General features: G+C 33.2%; 3 protein-coding genes across 5 annotated transcripts in view; all 3 read left to right on the forward strand.

The window, feature by feature from the left end:
- The first annotated feature begins 3473 nt into the window (after positions 1–3473).
- LOC135834686 (uncharacterized) lies at positions 3474–5522 on the forward strand. 2 transcript variants are annotated; one of them, XM_065348633.1, is made up of 5 exons: positions 3474–3993; positions 4339–4432; positions 4564–4649; positions 4797–5031; positions 5246–5522. In XM_065348633.1, exons 1-5 carry the CDS (start codon positions 3940–3942, stop codon positions 5374–5376), a joined length of 600 nt encoding a protein of 199 aa, XP_065204705.1. In that variant the 5' UTR covers positions 3474–3939; the 3' UTR covers positions 5377–5522. The 2 variants fall into 2 exon arrangements, with proteins under 2 accessions (XP_065204705.1, XP_065204704.1); XM_065348632.1 differs by lacking the exon at positions 3474–3993 and adding an exon at positions 4002–4249.
- Positions 5523–9056: 3534 nt separating this feature from the next.
- LOC135834688 (uncharacterized) lies at positions 9057–11028 on the forward strand. The gene is made up of 5 exons (XM_065348636.1): positions 9057–9586; positions 9748–9790; positions 10055–10152; positions 10289–10490; positions 10625–11028. The coding sequence occupies exons 1-5, from the start codon at positions 9518–9520 to the stop codon at positions 10741–10743; spliced, it is 531 nt and encodes a 176-aa protein (XP_065204708.1). The 5' UTR covers positions 9057–9517; the 3' UTR covers positions 10744–11028.
- A 3860-nt stretch (positions 11029–14888) lies between these two features.
- The window catches only part of LOC135834690 (uncharacterized), a 64593-nt gene continuing 55200 nt past the window's right edge, over positions 14889–24281 (forward strand). The window contains exons 1-5 of one of the 2 annotated variants that reach the window (XM_065348640.1): positions 14905–15142; positions 15241–15283; positions 15373–15500; positions 15617–15785; positions 15892–16061. In XM_065348640.1, the coding sequence (XP_065204712.1) occupies positions 15059–15142; positions 15241–15283; positions 15373–15500; positions 15617–15785; positions 15892–16016 (549 nt within the window). In that variant the 5' untranslated portion in view covers positions 14905–15058 and the 3' untranslated portion in view covers positions 16017–16061. Of the gene's footprint in view, positions 15143–15240; positions 15284–15372; positions 15501–15616; positions 15786–15891; positions 16062–24281 lie in introns of those variants that run through there. The other variant, XM_065348638.1, reaches the window with a different exon arrangement.

Below are 24281 nucleotides of genomic sequence, written 5' to 3' on the forward strand. Positions count from 1 at the left end.
CATCTGTCTGTCTGTATTTTTAAGGTCAGTGACCTACTGGCGTAGCCTCTCATGTTTACATGTGTGCTGGTTTAACTTTTTGAGGTCATTGACCCTTCTTGCTGGCCTTTTAAGGTCGTTTGCCTCCTTATTGGGATTAATAAGGCCATTGACTGTGTATCTGGTCTTTCAAGGTCATCTGCCTACCTGTCTGAGCTCTTAAAGTCATTGATCATTTTGTCTGTCTGCCTGTCTTTTTAACCCTTTGGAGGTTCTCTAGGTTTTCGGGTTAGAAAATTGAAGTGCCTTAATGAGTGTGATAGGGTACCTCGCCCAATTGGCCAAACCACAAAAAAGTCGAGCTTTTGATGAAAAGTTTTATAGGAAAATGAAAGTTTCCAAAAAACACAAATGTGACATTTCCTAAAAAAAAATTGAATGTATGCAGAATTTTTTTTGAAAAAATGAACCAAAAACATGTGTCAAAAACATTGAACAAAAGCACTCTTTCAAAAAATGAAATAAAAATTGAATTGGAAAAAAATAAAAAAACAAGGTTGAAAAAAAGTCATCTGGCAGTTCACAAATTCAGCGAGAATCAAATCTTGTTGGCAAAAATGCCTTTGTTTAAAGCATGAAGAGAAGAAAAATCTATGTCGCTAAGAGAGGATTTTTTATCAAGTCATAAAATCTTTTAGGAAATCGAGCCGAAATATGGGACAAAATTTAGCGAAATTGCGAGCTTTCTGGCAGGAGGTAACTAATTATAAAACATTTTCGCCTTTATTCACGAGATGTAGCATAGAATTTTCTTTCATTTTGGGAAAAAATGAGTATTTTATCACTTATTGGAGTATAGGAATATGAAGATGAAGATGAAGAGAAATAGTAAAAATAGTAAATAAAAATCCAAATTCATCTACGAGTTCAGTCTTTCATTTCGTTTACGCTGTGGATTTGTGTTTTTGTTCACTATTTCTCTTCATCTTCATCTTAATATTCCTATACTCCAATAAGTGATAAAATACTCATTTTTTCCCAAAATGAAAGAAAATTCTATGCTACATCTCGTGAATAAAGGCGAAAATGTTTTATAATTAGTTACCTCCTGCCAGAAAGCTCGCAATTTCGCTAAATTTTGTCCCATATTTCGGCTCGATTTCCTAAAAGATTTTATGACTTGATAAAAAATCCTCTCTTAGCGACATAGATTTTTCTTCTCTTCATGCTTTAAACAAAGGCATTTTTGCCAACAAGATTTGATTCTCGCTGAATTTGTGAACTGCCAGATGACTTTTTTTCAACCTTGTTTTTTTATTTTTTTCCAATTCAATTTTTATTTCATTTTTTGAAAGAGTGCTTTTGTTCAATGTTTTTGACACATGTTTTTGGTTCATTTTTTCAAAAAAAATTCTGCATACATTCAATTTTTTTTTAGGAAATGTCACATTTGTGTTTTTTGGAAACTTTCATTTTCCTATAAAACTTTTCATCAAAAGCTCGACTTTTTTGTGGTTTGGCCAATTGGGCGAGGTACCCTATCACACTCATTAAGGCACTTCAATTTTCTAACCCGAAAACCTAGAGAACCTCCAAAGGGTTAAGGTCAGTGGCCCACTTGCGTAGCCTCTCATGTTTGCATGTTTGATGGTTTGACTTTTTAAGGCCATTGACTCTTCTGACAGGGTTTTCAAGGTCGTTTGCCTCCTTATCTGGGTTCATAAGGTCATTGACCCGCGTGTTTAAAGCATTTTTTTCTCATTTCAGGCGTTTTTACAATATTTTTCGCAATTGTTGCAATTTTTCATCAACCTTTATTCATTTGCAGCTGTTTTCTTGGATATCTAACAATTTTTCAAGCAAACTCCAAGTTTTGCTCAATTTTATGGAAATTCTGTTGACTTCGATCCAAATTTTGCAGTAATTGTGATACTGAGCAATAATCGCAATTCAATTGGTTTTTTGTAATTTAGGGCAATTTTTGTTATTTTTGCTTTATTATGCTCAAGTTCTGCAATCGTATTTCATCTACCTACGTTTAACCATTTTTTAATTGTATTAATCAACTTTTCGACTAATATTCGAGAAATTTTCACTCAATTTTGTTGATAAATAAGTCACTCAAAATTTCTCAGGAGTCTGCAGAGTTGAAAATTCTCAAGTAGGTAACACTTTATTTTGGTACTTTCTAAATTTTCAAATCTTTACCTAAAATCTAAGAATAGACTTGATCATTTAAAAGTTTGGTTATAGAGGTTTCGAAGACAAGTTTTCTCGATCTAAACCCCTTTTTCATTTTTTTTGGTGGTTTTGGTCTCCATTTCCCATTTTTTTTACTCAGTCCTCAGTCTGAACTTAAATTTATTCACCTTGCTTGCCGTTGAGTAAATAGCAAAAAAGTCGGCAAATAAGTCGCTTTATCAAGAACTAAAAACTTACAAAATTTATCGACTTTATCGAGTCTTGGAAAAGTTGACAAATTTTTTCAAGATTTGATAATGAGGGGGAAGAGGTTTGAACCTTCTCTCCCTCCCTCCCACCACCACCCCCTCCATAACTTCGTTTTGCATTCTGAATTTAATTTCTTGAAATTACTTGGGCGAATTCTTGAAATTCAAACGTGACCCAATTCAGATAACATTTTGAAAAACTGATACCTACGTTTTTAGAAGGTAAAATTGGTCATTTTTGGGGGAAAAAAGAGAAGAAATGTTCAACATTGTGTGCTCAGAAATTGCTCAAAACTAAATTAACCATTGTGAATAATAACTTAATTCACTACAAATCCTCCGGATTTGAGAATTACCCGCAGTTTTATGTCATTCTGGAGGCTCCAGCGAGTTTTCATTTTTCCTGGAACTTTTAAATTGCTCTGGAAAATTTTAAAAGAATTTTTGAATCTATAACTTTGGTTGATGGTACTGATGGGGCACCCTTTCGACCGTTCTGGGAGGTTCATATCGTGAAATTGAGGATTTGTCAGTTCAAAGTTGATTTTTTTACCAAATCGTAAATCCCTAAATTCCAGATTTAAAAAAGGGAAAAAGTCAAACTTTTTAAAATGGCACATCATAAGTATATTTTTTTTTTTTCAAATGAAATCCACCAGAAACTGAAACGAAAAAACTGGAAAAAACATTTTCAAAAGCACAGACTTAATTACTTGAGTTAATAGATCATCATCGACATTTTCTGACTAATTTGAGGTCGCTGAGCTCAAAAATGACGTTCATTTTGGTATCGGACTCGTATTTTGGGAAATAGTCACAATTTCTTACTGAAGCAGGGACTCAAGAAACAAACGGACACCATATTCGGACTCTGCGACTTCGAATTAGTCGAAAACGACCTTTTACTCAATTTTTTTGCAGATCAAAAAAATCCAAAAAATGCAAAGGGGCTAATTCGTGCTTACGTACTTACATTTTTTTGGGCAGAAAAACTTTTGGTCGCGAATCGCGTTGAAATTTTGGTCAGGGGGGTTTTTTGGGGCGGGGAATTCATTTCCAATGTCGAATTCTCACCAGAGCACACCCTTCTCTCAGAAATAGCTCATTTTTCTGCTTCAAAATATTAAGCTAGAAAAAAGATGTCAAATTTTGCATTTTTATAAGAAATAATTTGAAATTATTAGGTAGTGAATTGTTGGGTGGGTATACTTATGATGAATACGAAACCTATACCTTTCATTTCTAATTGTTCTATCACCCAGTTGAACTTCATCATTACGTCACTAGCCAAATGATAAAAATAAAAACGGCTTACCTATTGACATAATCGGGTAGGTAAAGGTATAGGTAATACCAATAACTAATAAGCATTGGCAGACGCGATTGTGTTTATAAACAGAAACTGAAAATATTTCGTTTACAATGAATGGGTACCTCAATTATTGTGTCGAGCATATTATTTCATTTCGTATGTTGTCTAGGTAAATAGATAGATAGTACATAGATACTCATGTGTTGTAAAAGCAAGCACCTGATTTTGCTGATAATAAGAATTTTTACCCGAGTAGGTAATTTCCAAGTCTAAATTATTCGGTTATATTGTCGAATATATGCAAAAATGTGAATTACGAGTAGCTCACATTGTAGATAACCAGGTTCATGTATTTCTACTGCAGAACAATTTTAGATTTGGAATTCGTATAAGTTGAGCGAAATAATTTTATCATTTTAAAATTGAAAATAAAATGTTGGGAATTGGTGTTTCGTTATGTGAATGTCCCTTAAAATGTGCTTCGTTTCTTATCTTGATTTTAGTGCTCGTGAGTGTTGTGTTTGTTCACTTACGATTAGTTACCTACCTATAATATGTATAATTCTGTGTCTTTTTTTTTTTTTTTTTTTTTTTTAGCTATTCGAATACTGTGATTTTGTATTACTTAGCTATCATATCGTTTTCATTTGTTCGTCTGGTGATGAAGCTGTTTCTATCCTTGATATCAGTTGTGAGTGTTTAACATCTATACCTTTGATATATTTTGAATTAATTTACTTATTAAATCCATGCATCACAAATTTAAGTTGTACGTATAGAAATTAGTTTTTTTTCTCTTTTCACCTTTTTTTTCTTCTTCAGATTTTTCATCTTTATGGCTTCTACGATTTGCTCCATTTTTCTTTCTGTTATTTTACGTGATTGTAGACGCATATGCAAATGAAAAAGTAAGTAGGTACCTTACAAGTTACAAGTAGCTTACTTGCCTATAAATAAATTATTGTTGTGTTTATGAATAGGTACCTAGTATACAATTTTTGATCAATTTAATTATGTACGAGTATATCTAAGTATAATTACAATGAATTTTTCAGGAAGATCGAAATTACCTGAAACTCTTCCTGCTGTTTCAATCTATTTGTTTGATAAAAACACTGATCATTAGTGCAGTATGCCTTCAGTTATATGACAGTAACCTGAGCCTAAATACGGATACTTTTGCAGAAAAAGGAAATCGGTGGCTGCTTTTTATAAATTCGTATTCGTTGTTGTTCTTTTATTTTGTGCAGACTAGTCGACCTTTTTTAATGGGTTATCTTATTCAGCTAGGTAAGTTGATTCGATTATTTGATTCGTCTTCTTTGAGTATCACCTTTTATTTATTTTTTTCGTTGAGAATTTCTATTCATTAACTCGATGATAGGATTTTTGGTTTTGGTTTCATAGATCTCAAGCTATTTAAATTTTGTACCAAATAAAAATTTTTCAAATGTATTTTAATTTACATTATCAGCCTAATGATGAGATTTGTTTAAATTTTCAGGTTTCAATGGATATGTTTTAGCATTAATTTGCTTCCAGTACAGAAAATTTCGATCAGAACATCATCGTCGTAATCGTAAGGATGTACCTATTGCAATCGCAATCATTGGAATCGATCTCGTGAAATTTTAAAATGTGTTTTTCTCTTTGTAATTGATCGTGTGGCGTTATATGTCGACGAATGTGTCGATAAATAGGTGGGCAATTTTCAACGAACCTAAATATTTATTTCATTTTGTTTCATTGGTGTAAAATATATCTCTTGAATTGTTGGTAAACTGAGTGGAATTATTTTTTCCATAGAATAAAAGTATTGTAGGTAAGAATTGAATAGCGAATCAAGATATCTATTTAAAGATGAACAGAGTTAAAATTTATGTACAAGAAAACACTGTATTAAAAATTTGAAAAATTACGCATTATCGAAATTAAATTTTTCTCAAGATTGTTTGATGTGTGTGACGCTTTTATCAATAATTCTGCATTTCTGCATTAATAGTTTTTAGAGCTAGAAATTTTAAAAAAAATTCCAAAGTGATACTGATACCTATAGTTAGTTTTTTATTTATTTATTTTTTTTTCAAGTTAAGTACTGTTTTTGGACTTTCCAGTACCTATTGGAAAAATTGGTATAAAAAGACCAAAATGAAATTCAACGTCCATGAACTCGAATTTACTATTTTCGTGAATTAAAAAAAAAATACTTTCTGTTGGTATTGAAAAATAATAATTCGAAAATTCTCTTGAAGGCTTTAGAATGGACCAAAAGAATCACCAGTCGTTTTGAATGTTGAAAGTGTGGTATGATTTGAACTAACAGAAGATTCTGGATTTGAAAAATCTGTGCCTAAACCTACCGAAAAGGTTAAAAACACAGAAGATAAATCCAAATTTCGATTTTAGGGGTCAAAAAACAGGCTGAATATAAAATTTAAGCTTTCATCAATGACACTGTAGCGATCAAAAAATTGTTTTAAAAAAAATTAAAAACAATTACGAGAAAAGATTTTACATTTAGAACCAGTAAAGGTCAAATAATGGAAATTTGTGCCTAAATTGATCTTAAAATTAACAAAAAATGATGCCTATAAGCGAGTTTTCAGATGCCAAATTCCATTTTGACCTTTTTTTTTGGCCACTTTACCATTACCTAAATAAAAATTTAAAAATCCACTAGGTGCACCACAATTGCTCAAAATCACCATTAATCGATTTGTAAGGTCAAAAAAAGAATTTGGGTTCAGTCTTTTTATTTTTTTTCGTGCAAAAAAAAAACAAATTTGAAATTTTGAAGGTTTAAAAATTTTTTAATGAATTTCGATATGCCTGAAATTCAGCCTATTGATGTATTTTTGGATGTTCGTTTGATTAATGCTGATCAATGATCACTTCAACCCCCCTCCCCCTCTTATTAAATCAATTTGAACGAAACCAATCTAGAAATAAATAAAATGCCCCAAAACACCTCTTCAATCCTAATTTCAGATGCTGAAATTCATTTTTGAATTTTTCAAAATTTTTTGAAATTTAAAAAATTTAAGAAAGCTGGTTTAAGACCCATTTTTGAACTTTTTCATGAAATAATTTTTTTTTTGAACAATGTGTAGCAATTTGAATAGGTATTACTTTCTCACTAATGTTGAGCCATTCTGGAACCTCCAGCGATTTTTCGAATTTCTCTATACGAATTTCAAATCCCTCTGAATAAAGGGCGAAAAATGAACTTAATAGTCCAGTCATTTTAGCAAAATTTTTAGTCGAACGACGAAAAAATTGGGGGCAAGCTGAATTTCACATTTGTTCAGATTGGTCTCTAAAACAACCCATCAAAAGTTGCACCCCTCAAATTGCCGGCTACCCCCGCAAGAGGTCATTAACCTTTGCCGATACAGGTTTTCCGGCTGTATCGCCAAAATGAAGGGTTCGAGAGGAAAAATGTTCGAACAAAAATTGTTCTACGCTAAATTTCCTACCAGCATGACCAGTCCAGCTTTTCCCAAAATGGAGATTTCACCCTTACTGAGGGGGGGGGTAAAATTGTCAATTTTATGAAAATTGTTTTAAAAAATGAAAATCGGCAATTTAAAACGTGAACTCGATTCACGGTAGACTCAAAAATATTTTGACCAAAGTTGCACACTGCAACTTGTCTGCTACCCCCGCAAAAGGTCATTAACCTTTGTCAATCTACGTTTTTCGGCTATATCGCCGAAATGAAGGGTCGGAGGGAAAAAAGTGATTGAACTAAAATTATTCTACGTCAAATTTCCTATAAGGATGGCCAGTTCAGTTGGAATATATTTTTCGATTTTTGGTGAATTTTTGAAAATCAAATTTAAGCCAAAAATGAGAAAAAAATCAAAATTTTACCAAATTGAGCTATAAAGCTGAAATTTGGGACATGCTTTACTTTCGACCTGCCAAATCGATTGGAAACAATTTCAAACCGTTTTGAGCAGTTCTGGAGCCTCCAGAACATTTTTGAAACTTGAAATTTCCACAAAATTTCATCAAATGAAGTTAGAATGCGGAAATTCACGCTGCAATCTAATTTAAAAACGCTATTAAGTCAACTGCTGGTGGGTTTGAGTCATTTTGTGGCCACCAGCGACTTTTTGAAAATTCTTGGAGCCTCCAGTAGATTTTTGAAACTTGAAATTTCCACAAAATTTCATTAAAAGCAGTTAGAAAGCTAAAATTTATTCTGTAAACTAATTTCAATCGATTCCCTCTTTTTTTCGGAATTTTTATGAATTAGGTACTCAAAAATTCACTTTTAAACTCACACTCCTGGAATTTTGCGTCAACCAGTTAAAACAGTTCAGATTAAATTCATTTTTGATTTTTCTAGAACAATTTGAAATTTCTGAAGAAAATTGCAAAAAAATCACTGGATGCTCCCGAATGGCCCAAAACTAATATGGAAGTTGAATTTGAAAAAATTATTCATAATTGGTTCACTTTGCCTGGAGAAATTTTCCTGAAAAAATTCAAAAAAATCCAAAAATTAATTTTAGTATCTGAAATTTGGGTTATTGAGGTTTTAAGGCATGTTTTTTTGATCTAACTTCGTTTCGTTCAAATAGGAGAGAGTGATTTCAAAAAGTTCTCTCGTAGTGACATATTTTGGCTTTTTTTTCTCAATAATCGTCGACTATTGATGTAAATTTCCAATCACATTTTTGTCAAGTTATTCCAATAGTCCAGTTTACAAATTTTCACCTAGTTTCTCAACAGTTGAGAAAATTTTAAAGCATGGCTTTATTTTTTGAGAAAACTTTGCTAATTTAATGATGACAAATTAATTTGGCAAACAATATTATTCGTGTGAAAGTGGCTATTTTTTTATCTCATCAAAAAAAATGCATTATTCCAATTATTTTTAGGCACCCTGTAGACTCATATTTTGAACTTAATTGCTTATGTAATACAGTAAACGTCTCGATGTTCATATTTTTCCATCTTCATCGTAGTATCAGAATACGTAAGTTATTGACCTATAGATAAGGATTTTCAAGATTCGAAATACCTATTCGATTAGGTAAGTAATTTACGAGTATCTTCATGTTGGAAAAATAACGACTAAGTCTCGATTCACCGCATGGATTCTATTACCTTTACAATGCACGTCTGTCTCTGTACGTTAGGTTTTGCTCCATCATTCGTATAATTTTTCAAGTTCAAATCGCACGATGAAACTTGCTGCTTTTTAGATGCATCATGCACGTGTCTAAACTTCGAAATCTGCGCTAAAATTGAATAAAAATTCAATTCAATCTGCTCATATAAATTAGTGTAATATTCAAACGATCTAATTACCCAGGTCTCGGGTTAATCTCGCTCATTGCTTCGTAATTATTTTTATCATTTTTCGCTATCGTACGTGTATCAAAATCAGTCGTTTATTTTTGCTCGTAGAGTTGGCAGATATGCGAAGGCAATTTTTTGAACATCAGATAAGTAAATCTACACGAATAATGTATTTATTCGAAATTGTATTAATCGTAGTCGTAGATAAAGTGGCAGCTTATCTCTTTGGATTAACTGACTCGTTAAGCTGCCTTTTTAGGTGCCTATACCTATATTACCTACTTCTAATTCGTTCGTTGAAAAGTAAACAGTCGATCGAGAAGAGCATTGGTCAAGTGCAAAGAAAGTATTGATGTCGAAACATGTTGCGGTGATTTGTTTATTTTGATTTCGGTTTTTAAGAATTTGAGATTAATCCTTCGAGTGTTTTTATTTAGTTTAAATTTTAATACGAGTATTTAAAATGGTTGGTATCGAGTGTTGTGGAAATTCATTGGGATTGGGCACATTGCTGATTCTAAATCTGCATGTCGTAAGTTATACTTTATCATTATCAATTTTTTGAAAAAAAATTAAGATTTACTATTGTGTGTAATCGTAGATGCTTAATTACTTAGCTAGCTAGGTACTTTTGAATGAGTTTGTTACCTTAAGTTATATTTTCGTGTTTTTTTTGTTTTTTTTTTTTTTCAGGTAAGCGAAGTTGTGATTGTAATTGTTCAAATGTTGACACCGAGTAAGTGATTATGTGTATTTAATTTAGTTGTTTGATGGGTAATTGATTGGCTATTTTTGAATAATAATCCCTTAACCTATTATATGTAGGTATTTTTAATTGAGTGGAATTTATGAGAGAACATGAAGTTGTTATTTTTGTATAAATGAATGTAAACTTATCTATTTCCAAAGTTCAAATAAAATTACGATGTATTTTATGTTTTCAAGTATAGGCAGTGGCCCTGTGGTTACCCGAATTTTAAATAACTGTATTTTTCCACAGATAAGAGTAATGAAGAGTTCGACAAATTGACACGAATCTTTGGTGTGCACGTAGTCATATGGATGAGCTTGGTTGCTGCATTTTATGGAATTTTCAACGTAAGTTGACAACACTTTACCTACCTAAGTATATGTTTCACAATTTGAAATAATTTTAAAAATAACAACTCGAATTAGCTATTCCATTACTTTGATACATAGTTCAGTGTGTTCCATTTTTTTTTCTTTTTCGTAGGATAAACCGTTTCTTATGATACCTCAAATTATACTTCAAACATGTGTCGTTATTGTGGCAGCTGTAAATGTCCTTTTGTTGATCTCTTTAAGCCATTTTCGAATCCTGGTATTAACAGAATTACATAAGTATCTTCCACAGAAACTGGAGATGAGTTATTTTCACCTTTATGCGGCGATTGTGCTTGGTCTTTTGTTTGTAGGTGAGTTTTGAATCGAAATATTGTATCAATCTGATTTTTTTTTTTGTGAAATGGAGTTGATATATTTTTTTTGATATCTTGCAATTTTTTATGATATTTACATCTGATTTTGATTGCTTTAATTTTTTTTGCAGGGCTGTATTTTTATTTCTTGATGGTTGTCTACGGTTATTACAAAAAATTAAAGAGAGAATCCAGGTTCAATAAATCTGTTTCGAAATCATCGACCATAACCGAAGAAATAATACTTTGATTCATGTGGTTTTCTTTTTTCCATCTTACGAATCTTGATCTGTGTAAAATTGTGCATTTTTATTCGAGTCACTTGCATTTAGGTATTTATTATTTTAGTTCCATTCGTTGAAATATTGAACGAATGATATCTTGTGTTCCTTTTCAAGTTCTTTTTCGAGTACTTATTTAAATGTTAAATGTGTTGTTTCAGTACCTAGTTTTATTGTTGCTTTAAAATTGTATCATTATCCATACCTAGCTTTTTATTATTACACGTGCCTAATACATTTTTTGCATTAGATTATTTTAATAAGGTATTTGCAAATGAAATAATATTTAGGCTTTATTATATTAAATAATTAAAAACCAACAGTATTATCGAATGGAAATAAATTTGTTACGAATAATTATTAATTTGCTATTTAGACCTAATTGACTTGATTTTTATCGTGAGGTGTAGATTGCAGTCATTTTGAATAGCCCATCATTTTTATAATTGATGACAGGTTCATGGGTAGAATTGAGAATGGAGGAGAGAAAATTTTCAAAAGACTACGAACAATAAAAAATTAAAAAAATTGATAGCATTTTTGAAGTGAGTGCTTATTTAAGAAATTTTGATAAATACAGTTAAATATTATGAAGCAGGTCAACTCATTTTTAATGCGATTTTGGGACTCATACTAGTCGACTTTCTGGGTAGAAAAATTGGAGTTTCTCGATTTTTTCCACTTTAGTGAGTACTTACGTCATAAATTGAGAAGGTGGTTGTGGATATATTATTGTTTTTTTTTTATTTATTATTATTTGAAAATGAATATGAAATATGACAATGAAAAACAATGACACTAAATAAATAGGTAAATGATGACAGTAAAACAAAAGAACTATAAAATTTCTCATTTCTTGATCAAAAATCGACTTTTAAATTTTGGATTCATCTTCAGCAAATTAAACTATAAGAAATCTCCAAATTTACCTGAATCATTTCAAAAAGAATGAAAATTGGAGCACATACTCGTATGTATTTTGTCTCGTTGAGCTTCAATGTAAGATTTTTTTTTAATCTGATAAAAGTAATGGTCTGTTTTTAGGGCAGAAAGTGCTGTCTAAAGGTCATTTTTTTATTACAGGAACGAGATCCTCCATTGGAAAAATATTGGAATTTTGGAAATTGGAACACAACATGGAGAATGCATAAAAAATATTTATTGCAAGAATGAGAATGTTCAGCTGAGAGCTGTCTGATTTTGAAAGTGGAAAAAATCAAAAATTCTAGTAGCAGAACAGGAAACTTTCGAACTACAACATATTTTTCTGATGAAAAATGATCAAGGCGAGGTTTTGCGAAAAGTGTGAGAATCTGATGCCTTTATTTGGGAATACTTACATTTTCCCGAACAGGAGAGGAGCAGGATTGTAATGATGGATTCTTGAATAATTTTTCATGATTAAAAAATTGAAGAAATAAAAAGTAGAATCAGGTCTATTTCATGTGGTCTGGGCTTTTCAATTGTTAGAATAAGTGAACGTGATTGATAATTGATGCAGGAAGTTTGAGTTAACCGATCATAAAGAAAACAAATCTGGAGTTTTCTCAACCAAAAAAATCACCGAATTGAGAATTTTTTTAAAAAACTTGAATTAGGTACACTTTGGGATATTTTCATGTTGAATCGTCCAAGTTTTGGGTGGGTTCTCCTAGCGCTTTAGGTGCTCCGATTCTGCTTAATCTTTTAATTTTGAAAATTTTTCACTTTTGGGAGAAAAGAAAAATCATCATCATTGATTTTCCACCACCTCCCTTTCTTTGGACAGAAGAGTGGTTCTCTCGTCATCGAAATTACTGTTATTTGAAGAAAATTTGTTCCAGCGGCCTTCTAAAGGTAGCTAATGAAAAGTAGGTAAGTAGCTTTGAAGAATATTTGGCATAATTTTTCAAAATTTAAAGGTCAAGTAAATTTTTTTTGAAATCTGAATTTTCAAAAGCTCATCAAATTTTTAAGCCAATAGTCAGGGAGCCCGCATAACGATCTATTGCACCTTCCCCCCCCCCCCGGTTGATCCTCCGGGACAACTTTTTTCTTAAAGGGGAAGTCCTAAGGAGTAAGGATCATTTCTAGCCCTTGTCCTCACAAAAAAGTGGCCCGAATACTTAAAAATGGCGGCCATTTTGATCGATAGGTCAGCCGAAATCGCAGATTTTGCGTCCAACATGGGACTTGCACGACATTTTTAAACCTTACAAAGGAAGATCGAAAGATCAGGCAAAAATTCTCACCAGTCCAAATTTCAAGTGCTCAAGTGCCTTTTTCAATTTTTGGTGAATTTTTATAAAAATCAAATTTGAGCCAAAAATGAGGGAAAAAATCAAAATTTTACCAAATTGTTCAAGAAAGCATAAATTTGGGATATACCCTATTTTCGACATGCTAAATCGATTGGAAACTGTTTCAAACCGTTTTGAGCAGTTCTGGCGCCTCCAGCAGATTTTTGAAACTCGAAATTCCCACAAAATTTCATCAAATGGAGTTGGAAAGACAAAATTTACCCTGCGAACTAATTTCAATACACGACGAAGTCAACTGCAGGTGGATTTCAAGTCGTTTTGGAGCCTCCAGTACATTTTTGAAACATCAAACGGGGATGGAAAGCATAAATTCACTCTGCACTTCAATTTTAACACTCTCTAAACACGACTTCAGGTAGGTTAAAGTTATTTTGGAGCCTGCAGTAGGTTTTTGAAACTTGAAATTTCCCAAAATTTCATCAAATGGAGATGAGGAGCCGAAATTCATTCTGCAAACTAATTTCAATACGCTACGAAGTCGACTGCTAGTGGATTTCAAGTCGTTTTGGAGCCTCCAGCGACTATTTGAAAGGTTGTATGGCGTTTCTTGGAAAATTGAAATTTCCAAAACTTAGCCGGAAGCTTCAAAACCATTTTTGATACCACCATGCAGTCGACTTCATATTGTATTAAAAATTAGTTTGCGAAGTAAATTTCAGCTTGATAACTACGAGAGTGGAAATTTCAAGTTTCAAAAATCTGGTGGAGACTCCAGTAATTTTCCAAGTCGTCGCTGGAGGCTCAAAAATAACTTGAACCCACCTGAAGTCGTGTTCAGAGGATGTTAAAATTGAAGATGCAGAGTGAATTTCGGCTTTCCATCTCCGTTTGATGAAATTTTGAGGAAATTTCAAGTTTCAAAAATGTACTGGAGGCTCCAGTAATTTTCAAATTCGCTGGAGGCTCCAAAACGACTTGAAATCCACCTGCAGTGGACTTCGTAGCGTATTGAAATTAGTTCGCAGGGTAAATTTCGGCTTTCCAACTCCATTTGATGAAATTTTGTGGAAATTTTGAGTTTCAAAAATCTGCTGGAGGCTCCAGAACTGCTCAAAACGATTTGAAACAGTCTCCAATCGATTTGGAATGTTGTAAATAGGATATAACTCAAATTTCAGCTTTCTGGAACAATTTGGTGAAACTTTGATTTTTTCCCTCATTTTGGATCAAATTTGATTTTCAAAAATTCACCAAAAATCAAATACACACAACTATGAACTTTTTGTGATGATATTTGCAAAACTATGGCTGGTACAAAGCCTGAAAATTTTGATCAAATGTGAAAAAAATGCCAAATGTTGTAAGTGGCATAATTATGGTTTATTAGATTTTTGGAAATATTTTTTATACGAATATCATCTGGGTTCTCTGGTTTCCAGAAAATTGAAAAAATTGCTTCAACATGTAGTTTATTAGGGTTTTAGCAATGCTATAAATCATAACGAGCGAAATAATCTGAAATTTTTTGAAAAAAAATCAAAAGAAATTACTTACCTACTTTGTTTATGTCTATGTATCCTTTTGTAATTCAGATTAAAAGATTACAACACTAAGAATTCTCGCATTCTCACCAATTTCCTCAAATTTTTTCCTCCATCATATTTTGAGGTTTTTTTATATTCTATTGGAAAGAGAGAATTGAGTTATGAAATTAACATATCAATCCGGTTATCGCCGCGTTTAAAAATATTCAAGTTTATTTTGTGTTATTATCATAGCCATTTTTTATCTCATGTGGTACCAGAAATGACCTCGCTCGAAAACGCAATTCGGAATCTGTTTGATGTTTGCTCTTTCGAAGTAAAAATATTTGAATAAAGTTAAATATCTAATTGGCGTACCTATCTAATTAAAATGAACCAGTATAATTTTAATTCTCTTTATGCACCAAACATTTTCTCGAGTACCTATATGTCTATCAAATTCTTTCTAGATGAATTTTAAATCTGCAAAAAAAAAGTTTATTATTACCTAGTATTCTTGGATGTTTTTCAAAATGTTGCTGAAATCTTTCTGTTTCCGATTTTCGCTGAGAGCAGGCAGTATAACTGTTGTGCTGATTATTATTGTAAGTTACATTACTTATAAGTTCCTCATACCTATCGAAGCTAAATGTTTTTTAAATTTACATACTAACCTATGAAATGGTTTTATTTTTCTAAACAGGTGTGTCAAATTATCGTGTGCATTGACGCAGCTATCGCACTAAGTGAGTTCAGCAAAGCAATTCAAATGACATGAAACCAAACGATTCTTCATAAATGTGGAATTTTTTCACTGTGATGATAAGTTTTACAGGAAAAGACACAAATCCTCTCATTCTCAATATGATCACATTGATTTCCGACCAATATATCGATGAATTATTGGAGACTACAGTATTTTCGCTGTTTATCACTGGCACAGCACTCTATGGAATTATAAAAGTAATTGAAAAATTTAAAATTTTATTAGGTATTGTATTTGTAGATACGTTCGTTGCACATATGTAATTGGTAATCTTACAGCCTCTTCAAGTTACTTTTTTTTTTTTTTGCTACAGGCAAAGCACAAGAAAATAGTAAAATTCTTGATGGTCCAAATCACCTATCTAGTCATCATTGCAAGTCTTATCGTTTATTTGATAATTGATCCTCTTGAAGCTCTACAAATATTAGAATTACATGAAAAGTATAAATTACCATTGATTTGTGGATTGATTTTACTTTTCGGTGAGTATGATACCTATACCTATCTACAGCATTATAACACACTAATCCTATCCTATATGTGGTTTTCACTGCATCTAATACATAATTTTATGAACATTTTTTCAAGGTGTTGTGTCGTACTTCTTGTTGATCGTTCTTAGTTACTATCGAGAATTGAAATATAATCACTTGGGAAATATTGTAGCAACGACACGAGTTGTAAACTCCATACAGATGACGTCATTTAATTGAAGTTGATATCTATTTTTGTATAAGTTAATTACAATTTTTTTTAAATATTTTGCGTTGGCATCATTCATTTATAAAATAAATGTTTACTTATTTTTTCTGGATGAGTGAACCCAGAAACGTGCCCTACCCCCCCCCCCCCCTTCAACAGAACAATGCTGGCAAAACTTGGGAATTCTCGAGAAAATTTGGGTGAGTCGGAATAAAATATGAAATTTGTGGAAAATTGGGCAGAAGTTATGTAGGTAAGCTGGAAAAATTGAAGAAAAAATAATTTTATATTAAATTAATTATTTATTTTAAATATTAAATTAATTACCTGCCAAAAACCCTTAGTTTTTACTTCTTGAATTACAAATTTTAAAAAACTTTCGCTCTTGCTTCACTTGGGGCCAGAAAACTGACTTGTCCACTCATAAGAATTTCTCACATGGGTAATTCTCCGAAAAAGGGTCGATTTTGATATGCATAATTTTGAAAAACGAAAATCATTTTTTTGGAAAATTTGATATGAGGGAATATGCCCTGATCGCCTTAGCGATAATTAAATTAATCCCTTCGTACATTTAATCGTAATATTCTTCGTTAGCGTAGGCGTATAAGATTTACTTATACCAGAGGTATGGCAACGTGAGAACTACGCATATAGGGGAAAGTATTTATACATCCTAGGGGAAATGATTTATTGTGTCCGGTGGCTCGTAGATCGAGGGAAACTCGAGGGTACGAGCATCGGATCTCCAGCCACGAACATCACTTGGAATAAGCTACTCGCGATGGCTGGTTCTTGGTCACAAATAGACGTATAGGCAATGATGGTCTAAAAAACCATCATCCCTCTTAACTGTTTTCGCCCACTACCACTGTGGATAATTTGTATAAAAATGTGAATTAATTAAATACGTTCATTCAAATAATTTAAATTACCCATTTTACGGATATTTCTCCGAATCGGATCCATTCGGGAAATATGTAATTACATAACCCAATTCTGTCGCCGATCTTAGTATGAGTGGATCACAGGAGAGGCAGAAAATAAGCACAGTGTCGTAAGTTGTGAAATAGACTTATTAGTTAAATAATAATATTATGAGGGACGTAACACACCTAGTCTAAATTAAATAATACGTAGTTTGCATCGCCAAGTAATCTTAATTAAGCTTAAACTTAATTATGTTACGAGTCGATATTTTATGCGAGATGTCAAGTAGATGTTGAGTCCACTATCAAACATAAAATAATGCTGATTATGTTACATTGCCCTATGAATCCTAAAGTGTATTTTGTTGTACTAAAATATTAATAAATTGCTTTTAAGAATATTTCTGCGATCTTGAGTACTTTATTGGTAGTGTAGTATGATTTTTGTGTATATGGTAGAATGGTTTTACATAAGGTCTTTTCTCTACGAGCTATCCTGGTACGAGTAATTATTCACTCTCTAGGGAATAATTCTTGACTTCACCCCTTAACCAAAGCTAATAATTCCAATTCCCTAAGTCAGTAATTCCTATTCTCACTATATCATAAATGGCGCCCAAAAGTGGTAAAACTTGCATTAAAAATTGCACTTGTGCAAATTTTAAGAACAAGTTTTCAAAGTTCCCTTCCCAAAAAATCCTAAAAATTTTTCGATCTACTTGAACCCAAAAAGCTCCGATTACGAAGCACTGTTCAAGCTTAAAATGTATTTTTTCTTTCTTTTTTCCTTTTTCCAAATTTTTCTTTTTTTTTTCTTTCTTTTCTTCCTTTTTGATCCAATAGTACATTCTTGTCCTCAAAATTACGTAATTCAGTAAGACCTTAGGATAAGACTGTCACCTTATACTATAAAATTTTTTTTTTTTTACTAAAAAATGCTTAGTAATATTTCGTTGAAATAAGCACAACTTAGATTGGCGAAATATTACGAAGATGAATTTTTTCAAATACTCTTCCGTGCATAAATTGCGGACAGGGGCATGAGAAAATTCACATATTACCATCTAATTCAAGATTTACCAAAAATAAATCTTGAACTCCAGTAAAAATGCTTTAATAAAATTTTAACCATAAATTTCGAAACCATAAAATTATCACTCTCTGGCATGCATGGTGGGTGAGATATTGTGGTATATATTGTGCCAATCGAGAAAGAACATCTCTCATTGAGCAAGGTTCTAAAACCTGACCAGTCTCATGGGTGACAGTTAACTCGAAAATCGCAGTAGTATCGTGGTGTTTCAGTTGCTGGGTATTGCTAGAGAGGACTAATTTTAAAAATCGTTATTTCTGACACGCATGGTGGGTGAGAGATTGCAGTACATATTGTGTTAATCGAGATGTACAAAACTTTCTTCTACGAGCAAATAATCTCGTGAATGATAGTTATCTCGAAAATCGCAATAATGTCTTTGCACCTCAGTCCCCATGTACCTCTAGAAAATAACAACCAAAATTAAAATTTTCTGTGCTTTGATTATCTAACTAACATCTATACAGTGTATTTCGGAGTTCTAACTGCAAGACGTTGTGGAAAAACTCTGAAATATTACTAGAAAACAGGCAAAAATTCTTCCGAGTCGAAATTTATACTCTAGGGTATAAATTAATTCTTGGACCAATTTGAACCTAAATATAGGTTAAAAATACTATTTTTGTCTAGTTTGAAGATGACGATCTGACAACTGGACATAAAATACAAAAATAACCTACTAAAGTCATAGCATAGAAACCCCATAGAAATATCATAAAAATTCCGTAGTAATAACCTATAGAAAAAATAAAATTATATAATTTAATAAATAAACTCATTCAAACTCGTTTCCCCTAAAAAGGAATAATTCGACAACTTGAATGAGCTAACAATTCTAGTCTGAAAAAATGATTATTAATCTAAGGATCAATTAAGTCCTTTCCTTAAGTCGAAAAATCCTCATTTATGGTGGCTTGACCACCTACTTGAGACCATTTTAGACTGTGTATTCCTTGTTGAAAATCCTCATTTATGGTGGCCTGACCGCCTACTTGAGATCATTTTCGACTACCTTTCTTAGTTAAAAAATGCTCATTTATGGTGGCCTGCCCGCCTACTTGAGACCATTTTTTGACTACTTATCCCGGAGACCCTCATTTATGGTGGCCTGCCCGCCTACTTGAGAAAGTTTTCGAAAACAAAAACTTATCCTAAAAAATCCAATAGATTAATATGAAAACAATATAATTTAATGAATTGACTCATTCAAACTCGTTTCCCCTAAAAAGGAATAATTCGACAACTTGAATGAGCTAATTGATTAAATTCGCCTCAGTGTAAATAACTTATAATTTAGCAAATAAACTCATTCAAACTCGTTTCCCCTAAAAAGGAATAATTCGACAACTTGAATGAGCTAATTGATTAAATTCGCCTCAATGTAAATAGCTTATAATTTAACAAATAAACTCATTCAAACTCGTTTCCCTTAAAAAAGGAATAAATCGACAACTTGAATGAGCTAAATAATTAAAATTCGCTTCAATGTAAATAGCTTGCTTTACTAAAAATATTGAGCTTTAATTAGATACAATACTAATCTAATAATTTGAAAGTTGGAAATATGAGCACTTCAAGCCCATATTTTCCAACTATCAACCCAAACGAGTTGATTTTCTTGGGTCCCATAGACGATGATCTGTAGAAACAAGAAATAAGCTCAATCCGTACATATTTCTTGATGTATATTTTTATGTAAAAATGTCGAAAATTTGTCAAATGTAAAAAAGAGTGAAATAATCTGCACACAATCAGCAGATTATACACTCGATTCACGAACTATTTATTCTCTCAGAAATCTTGATACCCTTTCCAAAAAACATATAATTTTCAAATTTTTGTGCCTTAAAACGAGATATTGAAAAAATATTTCGGAGTCAGTTAGAAATTCGTCTCGAAAACCTTCCCACAGAGTAGAGAAATATTTTCGTCGAGTTTAAAAACCACCAAATCTTATGTAGGTAAAAAGGGCGCGAGTCTATTTTTAGATAGAAGCGGACATCCTTGAACTAGAAAAAACGCGCCAAACTCACTCCCTTCTTGCTTTCAAGTACACATCCACCTTATAGTACACAGAAATACACTTCGAGATCAATGTACTGCAGGTGAATACCACTACATCTTTGACAAGATGAAGGGGTGCGAGCCTTCTATCGCATCTCCGACACAAGTCATTTTTTCTTAAAATATTTCTTCTCGTAGATATTTCTATCCGATGCGGCGTTGCCACACCACAGGATAGATACAGATTCAAACCCTCTTCTTATGAAATCGTCAATTTCTTGTCAAAATAGACACGATTCTCTACTGTTATATTTGCTTGAAAAAGCCACAATTTTTATAAATTGGTTCTGGAAACGGAAGCCATTTTACTAAAAATACTCTTGTACAAGTAGACAGCTGAATTCATGATTGTAAGAACGATCTCAAAATCCATCAAATTCTGTCATGTTTAGGAAATCTACTCGCCTTAATATTTTCTCATAGCCATCAATCTCATAAAAATAATGAGCACTTAGACCTCCTCCTCCCCGCCACCACCAGGGATGACTTGAGTTGAATAATCACTGGCAATTGAGGAAACGTGTATTTCATATTTTCCCTGTACTTAATTACACCAAAAAACTAAAAATACGCACTCAAAGGCCATAAATTTTGACAAACTACAAGAACCGGAGGCACCCATATCCTCTCAATTATGACGATTCGTAAGTGCAATGCCTGATAAATGACCTTCTGTCAAAAAGGCCAAAGAGGGTCGAACTGCCATAACAAGTTTAATGACCAGAGGAAGCAATTCAAAAGCGAGGATCGTGATTTTCCCCACTCAAGGCAAGGCAACGCCCTCGGCAGATGAATTTTAATCGTAAGAACGATTTCAGAGCCTCCCTACTACTTCCAGGAAACTTAATTTCCCGCGAGAACTTTGTAGTCGAACTCGCCACTCAGTTTAGAATTTCCAATCATTACTTGTGTCGTCTTCGTACAGTAAGGAGCTTGCTCATACACCTCGTACTTCGCGATCTATGAACACTCCTCCAGCACTTAATACACGCAGTCGAGTAAGTAGAAATACTTTCAAGCTTTTGGATTTCGATAATACTAGTCGAAGTTCCAGACGTTATAAAAAACTTAAAATGGAAAACGAGATTCATCAAGATTCTGAACATTCTATTCTCAGTGACCAATCCCAGATGAATGACAAAGAGCAATCATCTGAGGACGACGTAATTCTTCCTCCGCCAGTTGACGAAGGAGTGGGTACTCAGTCTCAATCCCAGGAGTACACTATTCCCTTCGATCCAGAGCAGTTGAAGGATACGACTAACGCCAGTGTCTACTCAATTTTTAAACAAACTTGGGATTGGAATCAAGCTATTCAGGCCGAGGTTAAAACAAATTTTGAAAATCAAAAACATGAACTTGTAAAATTAGCTAAAATCGTTACTGAAGCAAAAAATGTCGCGGCTTTTGCGAATAATAAAGTATCGGACGTCGCGGTTCAGTCTCATAAAAATCTTATAAAGGTAGGATCATGGGTCGACGAACTCAACGACAAGTTAAAAGCCACTCATATCGCTTTAGACGAAACGAATAATGTGTTGAACGATAATTCGACTGAAATCAAGAAAATTGCTCAGGATATTACGAACATGCAAAATGATAATAGAAAACGTGATATAGGTTGCTCTCAAGTCGTCGACAAGGTGAACTATATCAAGGAAAGAATGCGTAATTCTCCGATGATTAATGGCTCAAAATCGAAGTCTTTGGCAATAGATGCAGGATCGATTAAAAATGCAGGTATTTCATTTACGGACGATCAACTGCATTTCCCTCATGAATTTTTAGACGAATTCGACGCGTATTTTTACGAGACAAATACTGTGGAAAAACATAAAATTTTGGCCTTTAAAGGAGTTATTGCGACGAAAACTCGTAAAATTTTCCTCGAAACCGTTCGTAACGTTCAAACTTATAATGAATTGAAAAATAAATTTTTGGATTTCTATTGGGATCGTAAAGCTCAAAACGAGGCGTTGAAAGCTTGCAAATACGATTTTGTCTATTCTGAAGATCTTAAAGATATGGCAAATAAAATGGCCAGATGGGCTAGGACTTTACAACACCATCGTAATGGAAATTACGACGAAATCATTGACATTTTGATAGGAAAGGCTCCCGAGGATTATCAAATGAGGCTTATGGAGGCAGGGCAAACTATGGACGAATTCTTAGAAAAATTATCCAAATTGACCAAAATCCAACGCGATCCGGATAACGAAGTACCTATAACACTTCGACGAGGTTATAAGCGTAGGTCTGATGATCAAGTGGTACCTGCGTCTACAAGCGCAAAATACCAGAATAAACCACTTCCAGCTAATGAGCAATTACTCGCGATTTATAATTTATTATCACAGAAGTCGATTCCGAAAAATTATGGAAATAATTATAATCGCCAGCCTGCTCAAAAAGAGGAAACCGCACCTCAAACCTCACCTCCTCCGAAGCCTATAGGGACAGTCTACCCATCAAAAGACAAATTCGAGCCAAAAACTATTTTACAAAATCCCAATATTCCGAAAAATCCAAATCCAACTACTCAAAATCCGACCTCGAAGCCATTTTCTATCGACAAAAATGGCAACTTGATGATGAATAAATTTAAACCAAAAATGCCAATAACTGCACCTGCAGCTGCGGTACAATCGATCGAATTTGACCCAGATTTAAATGAATATGTTATAATTGAGACACCTCAAGAAGACCTCTCTGACGTTGTAGCAACCTGTAATATGCTTAATACAATTTTCTCTGATATCGACGAAGAAATAGATCAGGATACAGTTACAGCCGCCTTACAAATGCTTAGTACAGCAGTGCCTGATTGGAGTGAAGGTGAAAGCTCCGAGTCGGGAAACGCCAACCACTAGGTAGCCAAGGGGCAACTCCTAGTGCTTCGTCAGCCCCCTCAGAATCTTGTTTAAATAAGTACATATGGGTTGGCGATGGTTTAAGCCATTACATGGCGAGAGGCGAGACTGACTTAATGAAAGATTTACCCGATTATTTACGCGACCAAATGTCTCTCGAAGAATTAATTCGAAGATTAGTAAAAGCCGAATTCCCGGAAAAATCACATTTCATATTGTCCGCTGGACAATTAGAATTCAATTATTCAAGAAAACCTTACCAAGTAATCGAACATCAATTAAGAGCGGTAACAGACTTATTGCTGGATAAGGGTGCGCAGAGTATAATATTACTATTCCCCCTTTTAAAACCTCGAACGCCAGACGAACTCGCAGTAAAACTGAATCGCTATGTTGATTTTAAAAATATTTACGTACGCGTGGCTAATACACCATACATTCGATTCTTATTTTTAGAAACAGAAATCGTACAGAGCAGGGGCAAGAATTTCTTACGACCACGAATAGGACCAAATCGAGAACTTATACCTATTGAGGAAAAATTTCACTACATTCCAGCTTTAAAACGATATTTTCCATCAATTTCTGAATACCGCGATATTCGTAATGTACTTAATTCCGAAATAGCGAGGCTTGAACAATTTAGGACATTTGCTAGAGAATTACCTCATCTGCCTGAATCCGATGATGCGCCTTCAAATGACGAAATGCCACAAAATCTCGAAGCACAAGTATTTGAAATTTCACCAGTTAAAGAATTCGACGATTCACCTAATTTGAGCTCTAAACGGCCCAAATTGGATAAAAAATTCAGAATTGCAATTCGAAATCGCCTTAATGAACTGGCATTATTCTCTAACCCAAATTCACCTACGATTGTAAGCATAGGCGATTTAGAAAATAAAGAAAACAATGAGAAATCATCGCTTCCAATAACTATTTCAGAACGAATTAAGCGCATAAAAACGCAACTTCCTAAGAAAAGACCCAATTTTGACTTCATCGACGCAATCGATAATACTACTCTCAATGATGAGGAGCCTGATCCGGCAATCGCGTACCAATTAGTGACTCAAAAAACAAATGACCCTGCGTGTGTCATTCCTGTCATAGTTGGCTCGAGAAAAATTGCCTTACAACTCGATACAGGAGCTCTACCCAATGTATTATCAAAATTAATGATCAAAACATTTCTCGAAGAATCTCCTACTTGGATAAAATTTATTCGATTACGACGACAAGTCCAACTAAAACTAGCCGATAATACAATTATTCAATCAGCAACTCATATCGTCGAGCTTAAAATGATACTCGGAA

Source organism: Planococcus citri, chromosome 2 (assembly GCF_950023065.1).
Source record: "Planococcus citri chromosome 2, ihPlaCitr1.1, whole genome shotgun sequence".
Taxonomy (NCBI): domain Eukaryota; kingdom Metazoa; phylum Arthropoda; class Insecta; order Hemiptera; family Pseudococcidae; genus Planococcus; species Planococcus citri.

Bases quoted from the DNA above. Each gene is read 5' to 3' on its own strand.
- LOC135834688 (XM_065348636.1), top strand. From the start codon at position 9,518: ATGGTTGGTATCGAGTGTTGTGGAAATTCATTGGGATTGGGCACATTG. The intron at 9,791-10,054 runs GTAAGTGATTAT...ATTTTTCCACAG, and splicing joins TGTTCAAATGTTGACACCGA to ATAAGAGTAATGAAGAGTTC. The intron at 10,153-10,288 runs GTAAGTTGACAA...TCTTTTTCGTAG, and splicing joins CATTTTATGGAATTTTCAAC to GATAAACCGTTTCTTATGAT.
- LOC135834686 (XM_065348632.1), top strand. From the start codon at position 4,175: ATGTTGGGAATTGGTGTTTCGTTATGTGAATGTCCCTTAAAATGTGCT. The intron at 4,250-4,338 runs GTGAGTGTTGTG...TTTTTTTTTTAG, and splicing joins TTATCTTGATTTTAGTGCTC to CTATTCGAATACTGTGATTT. The intron at 5,032-5,245 runs GTAAGTTGATTC...TTAAATTTTCAG, and splicing joins GGGTTATCTTATTCAGCTAG to GTTTCAATGGATATGTTTTA.